The sequence below is a fragment of the Phocoena sinus genome, chromosome 1, assembly GCF_008692025.1.
Source record: "Phocoena sinus isolate mPhoSin1 chromosome 1, mPhoSin1.pri, whole genome shotgun sequence".
Classification (NCBI taxonomy): Eukaryota; Metazoa; Chordata; class Mammalia; order Artiodactyla; family Phocoenidae; genus Phocoena; species Phocoena sinus.
The window spans coordinates 21,187,254-21,202,733 of NC_045763.1; the positions used below are offsets into that span (position 1 = coordinate 21,187,254).

The 15,480-nt window shown below is 50.2% G+C and overlaps 2 protein-coding genes across 3 annotated transcripts; both read left to right on the top strand.

Moving 5' to 3' along the window:
• The first annotated feature begins 159 nt into the window (after nt 1-159).
• NUDC (nuclear distribution C, dynein complex regulator) lies at nt 160-13,975 on the top strand. Of its 2 annotated transcripts, none has more exons than XM_032609346.1 (9): nt 160-362; nt 3,155-3,232; nt 10,235-10,444; nt 10,530-10,595; nt 11,374-11,493; nt 11,567-11,761; nt 12,979-13,062; nt 13,158-13,276; nt 13,710-13,975. In XM_032609346.1, the coding sequence occupies exons 1-9, from the start codon at nt 282-284 to the stop codon at nt 13,759-13,761; spliced, it is 1,005 nt and encodes a 334-aa protein (XP_032465237.1). In that variant the 5' UTR covers nt 160-281; the 3' UTR covers nt 13,762-13,975. The 2 variants fall into 2 exon arrangements, with proteins under 2 accessions (XP_032465237.1, XP_032465238.1); XM_032609347.1 differs by having other exon boundaries at nt 10,235-10,438.
• On the top strand, nt 788-2,091 carry LOC116757487 (cytochrome c oxidase subunit 5B, mitochondrial-like). The gene is given in 3 exon segments (XM_032639120.1): nt 788-796; nt 1,455-1,791; nt 1,794-2,091. Coding segments are annotated over 3 exon segments (567 nt in total). The 3' UTR covers nt 2,015-2,091.
• Nucleotides 13,976-15,480: the final 1,505 nt, after the last annotated feature.

The window sequence follows — 15,480 nt, forward strand, 5'->3', positions numbered from 1 at the left end:
CGCCCACAGCTTCACTGACGAGCTCGTTGATTGGCTTAGCAAGTTGACCAATGGCCGGCGAAGCGGGCTGTTTGCTGCGCGATCAATGGCTGCAGGCCGGAAGAGAGGCGGGAAGAGAGAACAAGCAGGCGGGCCTGGGCGGCTGGGCGTGTGCGTGTTTCCGGCTCCGCTGCGGAAGGCCGAGAACTAGAGCGGCTGGACCGGACGCGACCCTAAGGAGCGGAGAGCGCGGGACGCGTGTGCGGAGCTCAGATTTCGGAGTGAGGCTAGCGGCCGGCACGATGGGCGGAGAGCAGGAGGAGGATCGGTTCGACGGCATGTTGCTGGCCATGGCGCAGCAGCACGAGGGCGGCGTGCAGGAGGTAACGGCCAGTTCGGCGTTGGCTCGGCCTGGCCCACCCGGGATGCCCCAGCCACGCTCTCTCCGCCCTTCTCTGCCTTCAAGGGCCGAGATACACCGCTGGGCCTCGCGACCTTTGGGATCCCCCCCGCATTCTTGCTGCACTCCAGCTTCCGGCCTGGCCTCCTTGCCTCAAGTCTTGCCCTCGTATCAGTCATGGGACCCCGGGGCCCCTCAGTAGTTCCGGTCTTAGCAGCTCGGCGTCCCTGCACCGGCCCCTGGAAAAGATCCAGAGTCTTGGGATCTCTCCCCGCCCCCCACGCTTTTTCTCCCACATACTTCTGGTCCCGTTTCTTTTCTGCTGGCCGCTCCCGAAGAGCATCCTTTAGGATGAACTGTTCTAGACATTGAGATTTGCATGTACCAAGACTTGGAATGAGCGGAAGAATGTGTGCGGTGTGTGGGGGTGGGGGTGGGGTGGTGATGTTAACACGTGGTCTTTTTAGGGCTTGAATGAGGGAATAGGAGACCTGTGTTCACAATTGTTCTACACCACCTATCAGCTTGAGACCGTTCCACGTCTCCAGGCCTCAGTTTCTTTCTTTGAGACAGAGTTACGAATCCTTATTTCCTGAATTTGTAGGAGAGTAGTCTTGAAGTGAAGGACAGTGAGGAATTCTCAGTAATCAGGCTTGAACATTCAGCAAGTATCTGTTGAGTGATTGATGTGTACAAGAACACAATTCATGCGTGGTGACCAGACCCGATAACACGTAGTGTATGAAGGATAAAAACCAACTAGTCGAGATTCTAGAGTTGGTTGTTTTGAACCATGGAAAGTTCAAAAGGTAGAAAAGCCTATCAAAATCAGTCTTTCTATAAAGAAACTGAAGGAACTTGCCCAAGATCATCCAAAAGGGTCCTGACCTAGAGGGGACCAGAATCCTTAGGCCAGTGTGTGCTTTCCACAGACCATTTCTGATTCTGTGTCTCTCTGGGGACAAGTTTTCATGGAGCTTTCCATTCCCATTCTCTCATTTAGGTGCCTGTGGTGGCCAAGGACTCCTAAGCCCTTTGAGGTGGGAAGAGTGCTATTAATTTGGAGATGTGAAAGGCTCCCATCCCCCACCCCCCTAAATTGTTGACACAGTTGGATTTGGGAGTGAGTTTGTTTTTGAGTGAATTGAAAAAGTGTCTAGAAGCAGGAATTGAAACCATTGAGATAAATTCTAGCATCAGATTTAGAACCACTCACTTGGGCAAATCAAAGGGCTTAGTTGGCGTGAAGGCTTCAAGGTTACTGTGCGGAGCTGAAGCGCTGGCCACGCAGGCCCTGAGGGTCCGCGGTCCCAGTAGAGTCTCCGTGGTGCACTCTATGGCGTCTGGAGGTGGTGTCCCTACTGATGATGAGCAGGCCACTGGGCTGGAGAGGGAGGTCATGCTGGCTGCACGCAGGGACTAGACCCGTACAATATGCTCGCCCCAAAGGCAGCCTCAGGTACCAATGAAGACCCTAATTTAGTCCCCTCCATCACCAGTAAGCGGATAGTGGGCTGCATCTGTGAAGAAGACAACAGTGCTGTCATCTGGTTCTGGCTGCATAAAGGCGAGGCCCAGCGATGCCCTAGCTGTGGAACCCATTACACGCTGGTGCCCCACCAGCTGGCCCACTGAGCCCCTGCACTAACTCACTCAAAATGTGATGTAAAGTTTCTTCTTTCCAATAAAGACTAGCCATTGCATTGGCTTCTCCTCCAAAAAAAAAAGGGGGGGCTTAGTTATATGTGCTAATCTTAGGTCACTACTAGGTCTTTTCATTCAGCAAAAATTTTATTGAGCATGTACTCTGAGTCAGATCTGGTGCTAGGCATTGGGGATGTAGACAAAGTCATGGTTCACAGTGCCTGCTTGTGAGGAGTTCACTCTCCCGCAGAGGGTCTCTTGCTCTGGGTGAGACACTGCTAAGCACCTCACCTCCATTACCTCCTTTGGTCCTCACAGAGGATCCTCACCTATATCCCTAGAAATAGGTCCTGCTGCTGGTTCTGTTTTATGGAGTTAAGAAGCTTTCCCAAGGCCATAGAGCTAATGTGTATCAGTCTGATACCCAGACCAATGCTCTTAAATGACTTGGCTGCACTGATAACCCAGCCAGAGTTAGTTGGTCTTAACCTTCTTTGTTTTTTTTTTGTTTGTTTGTTTTGTGGTATGCGGTCCTCTCACTGCTGTGGCCTCTCCTGTTGTGGAGCACAGGCTCCGGATGCGCAGGCCCAGCGGCCATGGCTCACGGGCCCAGCTGCTCCGCGGCATGTGGGATCTTCCCGGACCAGGGCACGAACCCGCGTCCCCTGCATCGGCAGGTGGACTCTTCCCCACCAGGGAAGCCCCTTTAACCTTCTTTGAAGTGGTTTCATTTGTTCCCCTCCTCCTAGCTCTGCCCTAGTAACTCAGCCAGTGCCACTCTGGATGGGCTTTTTATTTTGTGGAGAGGAAAGCTGGATCCCAGGTGTTTCAAGCCCTGGATGCAGAGGAGTGTCCAATATCCTCAGGCTGCTTCTAGCACCACAAAAAATGTGGAACACATATACACATGCACACAAGAAATGAGAAATCTGCCTTTCAGGTGATCTAGGTAAGGTTAGGCTAGGCTTCCTGGCAGAAGTGACTAAGTCAGGGCCTGTTTTCTCAGTGGGGAGGCTCGGGGCAAAACAGTCCAGTCCCAAGTTCCCTTCTAGACTAAGGAAGTTAGCTTCTGTGTAGGTGAGGGGCTCCCAATATGGCATCTCTACAGCTTTGGTCTTTGTCTTCTTTCAGCTCGTGAACACTTTCTTCAGCTTCCTTCGACGCAAAACAGACTTTTTCGTTGGAGGAGAAGAGGGGATGGCAGAGAAGGTGAGTGTTGGGGACCACTGTCCCTTGGGCAGCTCTGTTTCTCCAGAAGAAGAGCTTACTTGGCCTTCCTTTGGCATAATAATAACCTATAGCAGAAGTAAAATGCCAAGGGCAAAGAGTCGGGGAAGGGAAGCAAGCTGTCATTTATTGAAGCCCCTCTCCTTGCCAAGTGCTTTATCTGCCCTATCCCCATGGTCCTTTAGAAGTTTGAGAGGGGCAGATGTTACTATCCCCATTTACAAGTGAGGAAATTGGTCTGAGTTACGGGAGAGCCAGGGTTGTCCAAATATTTGAGCTGAGTTATGGGAGACCCAGGATTGGAGCCAGAGTCTGTTGTAAAACTGCCTTCTGCCCCTGACACCATGCTTTTTGGTTCCTTTTCCATTGAGGTTTTATCTAATTACCTAGCTGGGAGATGAGAGTAGGCAAATGTTAGAAATTGAGCTTAGAAGACAGAGATATAGGAAAACTCGAAGCCGGCTATCCCAGTCTTCCCAGATGCTATAAGCAAAAGTTCAAGGATTTGAGAATTGCAGGGTTTAAAAAAATTCTTTTTTTAAATTGAAATAGTTGATTTACAATCTTGTGTTAGTTTTCAGGTGTACAGAAAAGTGAGTCAGATATATATATATATACACACACACACACACACGGAGATATATATATATATACTTTTTCAGATTCTTTTCCATTATAGGTTATTACAAGATACTGAATATAGTTCCCTGTGCTATACAGTAGGTCCGTTTTTTTTTTGTTTTTTTGTTTTTGCGGTACGCGGGCCTCTCACTGTTGTGGCCTCTCCCGTTGCGGAGCACAGGCTCTGGATGCGCAGCCTCAGCGGCCATGGCTCACGGGCCCAGCTGCTCCGTGGCATGTGGGATCTTCCCGGACCGGGGCATGAACCCGTGTCCCCTGCATCGGCAGGCGGACTCTCAACCACTGCGCCACCAGGGAAGCCCCAGGTCCTTGTTTTTTATCTGTTTTATATACAGCAGTGTGTTAATCCCAAACTCCTGGATTATCCCTCTTCCCCTTTCCCCTTTGGTAACCATAAGTTTATTTTCTGTGTCCGTGAGTCTATTTCTGTTTTGTAAATAAATTCATTTGTATCACTTTTTAAGATTCCACACATGAGTGATATCATATGATATTTATCTTTCTCTGACTAACTTCAGTTAGTGTGATAATCTCTAGGTCCATCCATGGTGTTGCAAATGGCATTATTTCATTCTTTTTTATGGCTGAGTCATATTCCTCTGTGTGTGTGTGTGTACACACCATATCTTCTTTATCCATTCCTCTGTTGATGGACATTTAGCTTGCTTCCATGTCTTGGCTATTGTAAACAGTTCTGCAGTGAACATTGGGGTGCATGTATCCTTGAAGACCATGTTTTTCTCTGGATATATGCCCAGGAGTGGGATTGTAGGATCATATGGTAGCTCTATTTTTAGTTTTTTAAGGAACCTCCATACTGTTCTCCATAGTGGCTGCACCAATTTGCATTTCCACCAGCAGTGTAGGAGGGTTCCCTTTTCTCCACACCCTGTCCAGCATTTATTATTTGTAGACTTTTTGATGATGGCCATCCTGACGGATGTGAGGTGATTCCTGAGAATTGTGTTTTGTGGTATGGGTTCTGATACCTTGAACATCTTCTAATTCCTTAGGTTGTGATTATGTTTTTGAAGATTGGTAAATGATGTCACCTCACTGAACCGTGATTTTTATAACCTTGATATTTGTTTTCACTTAAATTTAAGAGACATAATAACAAGAAGGAGATTTTTTGCAAACTGCTTTCTGTGGCTTCAGGGTTCTAACAAGCTGAAATGCTTGATAATGTGTCTTGATGGTCTGAGGCTACTCTGTTATAGACACTTTGGCCTGGAGTAGGAGTCCTGGGTTCTTGGTCTAGCTGTGTGGCCTGGTTGATTTCCCACCAATTCTCTGGTCCTTTTAATCTTCACATCTGTAAAATGAAAGAAGGTGGACTCACTGACCTGTAGGGCCCTTTGTGGCTCAAATACTCTTTCTGTATTAGCACTAGCACCTCCCATTTTTCTGTGGGCCACGACCTTGTAATATCTGCATTCATTCATTTGTAAACTAATGTTTATTGAGCACTAAATACTTTGCCTGTGTTAGCTACTGTGACAGAGCCTTCAGGATTATAGAGGTGAATACAGACAATGGTCTTTGTTTTCATGGATCTCACAGTGTAGCCCCCTTACAAACCGCCCCGCCCCCCCCAAAAAAAGACAATGAAGAAGTGATGGGTGTTAGGGCGGAAGTGATGGGTGTTAGGGCGGAAGTCCTGGGAGCATAAAATGGGGACTAACCTAGGTTGGGGGCTCAAGGAAGACTTGATGAGAAAGAGGTGCCTGAGGTGTGAAGGATGAGTAAGATCGCAGGCGGAAGGGAGAGAGATGAATAATACTGAGAAGTGGTGTCTCAGGTGTCACGGGATGATGGTGTCACTGCTGCGTACTGGATGTCCGCTGGTCCCTCTTAGACCTCGTTACGCTCCTTGGCTCTTTGTTCCCTTAGAGTCAGCTCTTTCCCAGGAGGTTGGTCCGACTCTCAGGCAGGCAGAAATCTGTCTAGCCTTCCTGCCTGGTCTCCATTTGTAACACCGGTAACTTCTTTGTATTGGGGACCTACTGTGCACCAGGCCGCCAGATGCATCGTTTCCAAGTGCGTTGGTTAAGAACATGTTCTCTGGAGCTATAGGCAGATGTGAATGGGTCCTGGTCTCCCCCTCTTCCTGCTTGACAGCTGTGTGGTGTTGGGTGAATCACTTTCTGAGCCTCATTTTTCTTCCCTGGAAGAAAAATGGAAGAGGGGATAATCTTTCCCTCACAGGGCTGTTTTAAGGATAAAAAGAGGTCATATAGTGTGGCTGGCACATGAGGCTCCAAGTTCACAGACCCTTTTTTTGGACCTCTTGGGGCCAGATGTGTTTTGGGGTTTAGAATTCATCGGATTTTAGGAGGCAGTACAGTGCATATATTGTACATTACGTACAGTAGCCCAGTCCAGGGCCCGAAGCAGCATCATGTAATGAAACATTAATATTTCTACAGAGAAATGTGTAGCAATATTTATACCAAGTGGGAGATATGGCTCCCACTGTAAATGACTGTAAATACCTTCATGCTACAAACTTAGAGAAATACAAAAATACTTTTAGTTTTTATAGCTTTGGGGCTAGGCATTATGGATTCAGATAAAGCCATAATGATTTAATCAGTATGTTATTGACATAGGAAGAGACGAATGGACTAGTGAAGCAGAATAGAGAATCCAGAAAAAGTCTAGCACGTATGAGGATTTAAGATGTGTCCCATAAGGTAGGTAATTCAGTTCAGTAGGCAAAGGACGATTTAATGATTCATGCTGCTACAACTGGCTACTGGTAAAAAAGCAAAACGTGTACCATACTGTAACATCTGTTTTACTCATATCTAAAAATGAATTGCAGATCAAGAAGAGCTTAGTAAGGAAAGCTGGGAAACTATGTATAACCTTGTGTGGAGGAGACCTTGCAAGGATAGAAACCTGGAAACTACAGAATAAAAGGTAGCTGTTTGCTTCTTCTAACATAGAACACATGTGTGGCAAAAGAGACGTAATGACATATGAAGTCAGTTGAAAAACAATAGATCTGGAAAAGCATTGCAGAGGACATAAAATTTAATAGCCAACTTAATATGCAGGTAGTCTTGTAAATTGACAAGAAAAGGATAAACAGAAAAATGGGCAGTTCCCTGAAGAACATGTGAAAAGATGCTTAAATTCAGTAGTAATCAAGGAAATGGAGGAGAAAGAAACAGTGAGATGCCCTTTTTTTTCTGGTCAAACTGACAAAAATATTTTTTTAAAAATTGCTTACAGGGATGTGGAAAAAAGGGTACTCTTCAGACATTGCTGGTAAAAGTGAATTATCATAGCTGTTTAAAAACTTATTATAAAAGATGTTCAACATCACTAATCATTAGAGAAAGTCAAATCAAAATCACAATGAGATGTCGTCACCTCACACCCATTAGGATGGCTTCTATCAAAACCCCAGAAAACACCAAGTGTTGGCAAGGATGTGGAGAAATTGGAACTCTGGTGCACTGTTGGTGGGAATGTAAAATGGTGCAGCTGCTGTGGAAAACTATGGCGGTTCCTCAAAAAATTAAAAATAGGGCTTCCCTGGTGGCACAGTGGTTGAGAGTCCGCCTGCTGATGCAGGGGACGCGGGTTCGTGCCCCGGTCCGGGAGGATCCCACATGCCGCGGAGCAGCTGGGCCCGTGGACCATGGCTGCTGGGCCTGTGCATCTGGAGCCTGTGCTCCGCGGCGGGAGAGGCCACAGCAGTGAGAGGCCCACGTACAGCAAAAAAAAAAAAAAAAAAAAAAAAAATTAAAAATAGAACTATCATATGATCCAGCAATCCCACTTCTGGGTGTATACCCCCCATAATTGAGAGCAGGGTCTTGAAGAGAGATTTGTACACCCATAGCAACACTGTTCATGATAGCCAAGAAGTGGAAGCAACCCAAGCGTTCATTGATGGATGAATAAACAAAATGTCATGTATACACATAATATTATTCAGCCTTTTAAAGGAAGACAGATAAGAGCACATATTGAATGATTCCATTTATATGAAGTTCTAGAACAGGAGTGTGTCTTCTCCCTCAGATGTGTCCCCCTGCCCTATGGTCAGGATCAGGACCTCATGCCTTTGGGTTTAGCTTACATTTCCCTCTGGGGTCTCCCGGCCAGGCTGGTGGGAACCACCCTTTGCTCCCCTATCGCCCAGCCTAGGTCAGGGAGCGCTGTGTTCAGGTATGCCCACTGAGCAGTCTGGGGCTGTCTTTTAGAACTGGCCCAACCCTCCTTACCGCTTCCCCACTCTGCTGGTCTGTGGTTCCCAAAGATGTGTCCAGTGACAGAAGCTTGGCTCTGACAGCCTGCCAGTTGGTACTCCTGCGTAGGCTACGTGCTCCCAGCGATCTCTACGTGGGGCTGGGCCTGGGTAAAGCTGGTGGGAGGAGACTGGGAGGAGGGGATCAGAGGCTGTTGTCATTGGCCTTGACTGTGCCTGGTGGTTCAGCTCTGCCCTCATCTAACCTCCAGGAGCTAGGAAAGAACAGGACGGAATGGGACGTAACATGATTCACTGGAGCTGGAAGAGGGGATGGCTCCACTCCTGCCTCCCCTTGGCCACTCATTGGCAGATGGCTTGAGTTCAAGGTCCTGATTAGGGACTTGGGACCAAGGCCCCGTGGTGGAACAGCCTCTGCTGGCGTAATTGTGCCATGACTGATCCCTTCTGTTGAAGCAGAATGGCCTTCAGGTGGCTCATTTCTTTCTTACACACACCTCATTTTGTTAACCCATTTGGTTTGGGGGTTCTTTTGGTACCGTTTGACCTTGAAGAGTGTGGAGCTACTGAAGTGTGGCGTGAGGTTGGAGGTTTAAGGGTAAGAGGAGGAACTGGCCTCAAATGAATGAGAGGCCACAGGGCATTTGGCAGAACCCTAGATCTGGGAGCCCCTGGCTGACTCCAGTGACCCTGAGCCCCACGTGATTCCCCCCAGCTCTTGCAGATCCCTTTCTCCCTGCAGCTGTGGCTCAGAGATTCTTGAAAGATGGTTTGTTGACCGCTGATCATGTGGTGGGTGCCCTGTGAGGCCTCCTCCAGGTGTGTGGGTTGACACAGAGTTGGGTTTCCTAAGTTGGGTAGATTCCTAGGCCTGCCAGAGGTGAAGAGGTGAAATTCAAGAGACACGTGAGCTGGTCCTGGAGGATGAGTAGGAGTTTGCCAGGCAACCTGGGAATTGGGGCCAGGACACTATAGGCAAAGAATAGCTATGTAAGACTGCTTTTAGAAATAAGATAGAAGCACAGAGAGATGACCTCAGGGTCACACAGGTAGGAGTAGACCAGGATCTCAAATGTAGGTGTGACTCTCATGTATGCACAAGAATTGGCCAGGAGGGCTTGTTACAAATACAGATTGCTGGGTCATATCCCCAGAATTTCTGATGCAGGAGGTCTAGAGTGGGGCCTGAGATTTAGCATTTCTAACAAATTCTGGGTGGCGCTGTTGCTGTGGGTCAGGGGAGCGCACACTGAGAGCTGCTGGTGTAAAACATGAGGTAGAACCATTTCTCCCATCGTATTTTCATAGCAGAGAAGGTGCTTCTCCCCACCTTCCACCAGCTGACACTGAGTTAGCCTCAGCCAGGTGACACATGTCATGAGAGCTGATGAAACTGGGGCTCAGAAAGTGTCAAAGTTGTTTACTTGTTCAAGGCCACAGAGCCAGACAGGTGGCAACAGTATTGGGGTTGCTCTTGGGCAACAGGAGGACCAGCTAGCAGGATGTGCGTTGGAAGCATCCTGGGAAGGTTTCATGGGAGAGGTAGGATTTGAAATGGATAGCTTGCAGGCTGAGGAGAGGAGGAGACTACCTTTTCCCTCAAGAAAGGTCTCTCTGGCCTGAGAGCTGGGGAAAAGCTGCTCAGAGGGGCTGAGGCTGGAGCTCTGCTTCTAACAGCTTCACTCCACAATGAAGGACTTTTCAGAGCACTTATCATTTGGTCTGCACAACATCCCTGTGAGGTAGGGACTCATCCTTGCTGATAAGGAATCTGAAGCTCTTAACAGGTTAAGTAATTTGCCAAAAATACAGTAGCTAGTGCGTGACAAAGCCTGGATCAGAATGCAGTTTGTCCAGCTTCAGTGTTGGGTCTTAGTCCCTGGACTGCCTTGTTTTTTTTAAAGTGGTCGCTGTTTGTTGAAGCAGATTCTTTGCAGGTATTCTTACTACAACTCAATGATATAGGTGTGTATTAAATCCCATTTTGTAGATGTGGAAACTGAGGTTCTGAGTGCAGTGCCTTGCCCAGGCACTCAGCAAATAGGGATAGGACTGGCCTCACATCTTGGGACATGTCCCGTCCCCTGATGCCTCATTGCCTTCTCTTCCTTCCTCAGCTTATCACACAGACCTTCAACCACCACAACCAGCTGGCACAGAAGGCCAGGCGGGAGAAGAGAGCTCAGCAGGAGACTGAGCGGCGGGAGAAAGCGGAGCGGGCAGCCAGGCTGGCCAAGGAGGCCAAGTCAGAGACCTCTGGGCCCCAGATCAAGGAACTGACTGATGAGGAGGCCGAGAGGCTGCAGCTGGAAATTGACCAAGTAGGAGTGGGCTTCTCTCCCCTGCCCCCCTGATCCCCATTGGCACTAGAAGTGGGTACCCTCTTGCCAAATGTTTTGCCCTTTGCTACAGAAAAAGGATGCAGAGAGTCATGAAGCCCAGCTCAAGAATGGCAGTCTCGGCTCACCAGGGAAGCAGGTGAGATGGACTGGGGCCGCTCAGGACTAGCAGGGGGCTTGGGAACTTCCGGGGACTCTTCAGCCTTTCCGTTTCTCTGGAAAGCCTTCCCCTTCCCCACCCCACCCCTCCTTAGCTTTGGGAATCCTCCCCATACTTCAAGATTCCACACTGGACCAAAGTGGGTTAAAAAAAACAAAACAAAACCCACTGGCTTTAAGCCTTGGCAGGAAAGCCCAAGAGCCAGGGAGGGCAGTGCCTGTCCAGGCACCATTTGGGTGGGCTTGGGTCCGTGGGCCCAGCCTGGCCCTTCATGTGGATTACTCTGACACGCCTGGGGCATGTTCCCCTCAGGGCTCCTCCCATTGACTTGAGTCCAGCTTCCCAGATAATCCTTGGGGCACTCATTTGGCTTTGCAGAGGTTCTGGTCTGAGACTAGGGTCTCAACCCTAGAGACACAGAAAAAAGAAGTTGATCATTTGTCAGCCTGGTTTTATTTTAGAACAGCCCTACTGACGGCCACCTCATGACCTGTTCTGTGCTGGGCTTTCTTCCTGAGTCCTTTGGCTTGAACTGCCAGCTGGGTGGGTCCCGTGGGCCCATCTCTGACTGTCACCGTCCCCCAGCTGTCACACGGTCTAGCAGTCTGAGCTCAGGCTCCTAGTGGGCCGTGGACTGGGCAGGGAACAGGTCTGTACTGTTCTGTGGCTGTATGCCCAGTGCCAGCCCTGGGCCTGGCCCAGTGGGGTTCAGTCTAGGTCTGTCAAGTAAGTAGCTGAGCACCCCAACTGTGAGCAGGAGGCTGAAGAGGCTGAGGAGGAGGAGGACGAGAAGGACAAAGGGAAGCTGAAGCCCAATTTCGGCAATGGGGCAGACCTGCCCAGTTACCGCTGGACCCAGACCCTGTCGGAGCTGGACGTGAGTGCAGGGGCTGGGGCTGAGGTGAGGGAGCCAGCCCGGGGCCCCTCCTGACTGCTCCTGCCCCGTGCAGCTGGCAGTGCCCTTCCCCGTGAACTTCCGGCTGAAGGGGAAGGACGTGGTGGTGGACATCCAGCGGAGGCGCCTCCGGGTGGGGCTCAAGGGGCAGCCGGCGATCGTGGACGGGGAGCTTTACAACGAGGTGAAGGTGGAGGAGAGCTCGTGGCTCATCGAGGACGGCAAGGTGGTGACGGTGCATCTGGAGAAGGTGCGAGAAGCCCCGTCTCCTGGCCTGTGTTGTGACTTAGGGAGGGGGGCTGCTCATGAACTCGGAGACCGTGCTGGGGCCCTGATGGACATACCTTTTTTAATCCCCACAACGAGACTTTTAAAGTAGGTCTGTCTAGTTTTAGAGTCAGGAAAAGGGTAGCTCAGAGATTTGCCCAGGCTTTTGCTTCTAGGAGGAGGTGGAGTTGGGATCAGAACTGTCCTTAGTACCAAAGCCTTTTCCTTTCCATTAGGTTTGTACATGCATTCAATTCAACAAATACTTGAACACCTACTACGTGCCAGAGACTGTTCTAAGCACTGGAGAGAGAACAGTGAACAACACGTAGAAAACTGTGCCCTGAGGAAGCCTATGTTCCCTCCCTTACACCCTCAGAGAGCTGGGATTACAGACACCAGTAAACGAATGTGGTCTCTGTAAAGTGCCAGGGGTCCAAGGAAGGCATCCATGGCACATACCACCTGACCCAGCCTACCTGACTGGCCTTGGCTGCCTCTGTGCCCTTGCACTTGCATTTCCTCCCACCTGGAATGTCCTTCCCTGCTTTTTAATGTGGTTTACTGCATGTCCATAAAGGCCTAGCCCATCCATGTATTGCTCTGACCTCTCCCTCCATGCTGGATGAATATCTCCCTCTGTACTTTTTTTTTGGTATAAATTTATTTTATTTATTTATTTATTATTTTTTGGCTGCGCTGGGTCTCGTTACTGCACATGGGCCTTCTCTAGTTGCGGCCAGTGGGGGCTACTCTTCATTGCGGTGCGCGGGCTTCTCATTGCGGTGGCTTCTCTCGTTGCGGAGCATGGGCCCTAGGCGCCCGGGCTTCAGTAGTTGTGGTGCATGGGCTTAGTTGCTCCGGGGCATGTGGATCTTCCTGGACCAGGGATCGAACCCGTGTCCCCTGCATTGGCAGGCGGATTCTTAACCACTGTGCCACCAGGGAAGTCCTCCCTCTGTACTTTATTCTTTCCGTTATCATGCTGATGTGTGACTGTCTCCGTGTCTGTCTCCCCCAGCCACTGGGGAGGGCAGAGGTCTTGTTCATTTGCACCCTAGGTCCCAGTACAGGCCTTCACAGGTCCCCAGTGCAGGACGTGGATGGGAGAGAGTTTGGTGCTGGAAGGGTTGGGTGGTTGTTCCCAGGGCACAGAGCAAGCCACCACCCATCCCCCGGTGGTCCTCCTCTTCCTCTCAGATCAACAAGATGGAGTGGTGGAGCCGTTTGGTGTCCAGTGACCCCGAGATCAATACCAAGAAGATCAATCCTGAGAACTCCAAGGTGAGCCCTGGCCAGTTGGAGGAGCTTCGGTTGGGAGGTGAGGGGCCTAGGTGGCCCCAGAGCTTCACCCATCCCTGTCAATGCCTGCCCCCCAGCTGTCAGACCTGGACAGTGAGACCCGCAGCATGGTGGAGAAGATGATGTATGACCAGAGACAGAAGTCCATGGGGCTGCCCACCTCAGATGAGCAGAAGAAACAGGAGATTCTGAAGAAGTGAGCAACTGAGAGATGGGGGTTTGGGGAAGGTGTCTGGGGCTTGGACCTGGGTGACAGCAACGAGTGTGTACTGAGCGGAACACAGGAGCTGCCCTGCCCCTTCCAGGATGAGCCAGCCAAGTTTATGGCTTTATAGCCTTGGCTTGCCTCCCGTAATCACTTGGTGAGGTCATCTTGAGGGCAAGGCCACCTCAGGGTAGGAAGGGGTAACAGGCGGTCATTGTCACCGACAGAAAAACAGTGCCAGTGTTGGCACCTCAGCTTTCAGCCTCAGGTCCTCCAGTGGGCCTTAGAGAGAGTCCTTGGGGCCTGGCTCCAAGTTGCTCAGCGTTCTAAAGAGTTTAGACCTCATGTGGGGAGCTAAGAGAAAGGGACTAATTTGGGGGAGAGGGATGGCCTGTTTCACCTTCTTCCTACTTTCCCTCCCCAGGTTCATGGATCAGCATCCAGAGATGGATTTTTCCAAGGCCAAATTCAACTAGCCCCTGTGTTTGCCTCCCTGAACTCTTGGGGCTGAACTCCCAGCTACCCACCTTCCTTTCCCACCCTTCCCTGGGACTTGTGGGCCTCAGGGCTGGGGCAGGCATGGGGCTGGCCCACACAGGTCTGAGGGCATCATGGGAAAAGGGCTGGGGCCTTGGGGGTGTCTTGTTCCATTTGGCCTGCTGTTACACATTAAAACTATTTACCCAATTCCACCTGTGTCCTCTCTTCCCTCTGGCCTTTCCCTGGGGGACAGGCCTCTTATGGCTGATGCTGGGGTCTGGGGGCTTGTCTTCTGGCCCAGGTTCTGCCATGTGATCAAGGGCAAGTCCTTGCCCCTCCCTGGGGCTCGGTTTCTCATTACTTAAGTGGAGGATTTAAACAAGGCTTTTAGTCTGTGTATGATTCTGAGCAAAAGTGGCCAAAGGGACCAGAACATATGTCAGATTCTCACAGGGGCCCATGACTCAGCAAAGTTTAAGACCAGCCCGGCTTGATTCCATTTTCATCTCTAAGACAATTTCCCACAGCAATGGGTCTGTCCTCTAGCCCTGGAGCAAGTGTTTCTAAAACTACACTCTTATTTCCCAGGGGCAGAGAGCAGCAAAGGCTGGGGAACCGCCCAGGCCTCAGATTGGCTGTGTGTGTGGTGGGGATCTGGCCGGGAAGGCAGGGTGAAGCCCAGTGGAGCCTGTTGTGTGTCTCTGACCTGGACCTCTGCAGATTTTAGGGCTTCACAGAGTGAGCCACCGAGGGAGTGCCAGGGCTGGAGAGGTGTTCCCTTCGGTCCACATCCAGCCACCAGAGCTGACCCTTTGGTGGGAGAGTACAGGTCACAGTGCAGGGTGCCACAGAGGTCATGGTTACAGCAAGAATGTCTAGGTTGGCTTGGCCAGGGTGCTATGCTCTGTGGGCCGTGGGTGACCCCTGAATTTCTGGAACACAGCATGTCTGTCCTTTTGGCATTTCAGAATAGCTTGTTAAAGATTTAAAGAAGGTATGCAGTGTTTGGCTTTGTCTGTTTACCAAACTTATAAACCCTCTTTTCCGGGAATGCCAGTAGTAGTTCCCAAGGCTAAGCTTGGAAAATTGCGCTCTCGGGCCAAGGCTAAGGTGGAAGGACTGTGGCATCACTCTCCTACTCTGTCCAGCAATATCCCTGAGCTTCAGTACCCTGTGGTCATTTTTTCTTTTCTTTCTTTCTTTATTGGATGCATTGGGTCTTCGTTGCTGCACGTGGGCTTTCTCTAGTTGCGGTGCGTGGGCTTCTCATTGCGGTGGCTTCTCTTACTGCGGAGCACAGGCTCTAGGCATGTAGGCTTCAGTAGTTGTGGCGTGCGGGCTTAGTTGCTCTGTGGCATGTGGGATCTTCCCCGACCAGGGCTCGAACCCATGTCCCCTGCATTGGCAGGCAGACTCTTAACCACCGCGCCACCAGGGAAGTCCCACGGTCATTTTCTTTACCTTCTTTTTTTTTTTTGGCCATGCCATGTGGCATGGCATATGAGATCTTAGTTCCCCGACTAGGGATCGAACTCACGCCCCCTGCAGTAGAAATGCAGAATCCTAACCACTGACCACCAGGGAATTCCCGGCCTGTGGTCATTTTCAATCGCAGAGGCCTTGACCTGGAAGAGACAGCAGAGCCTAAGGAAAGGGGCCAGTTTTATCACTGGTACTGGGCCCTGTGGTCATGGCCACAAGGGACCATCCTGTGT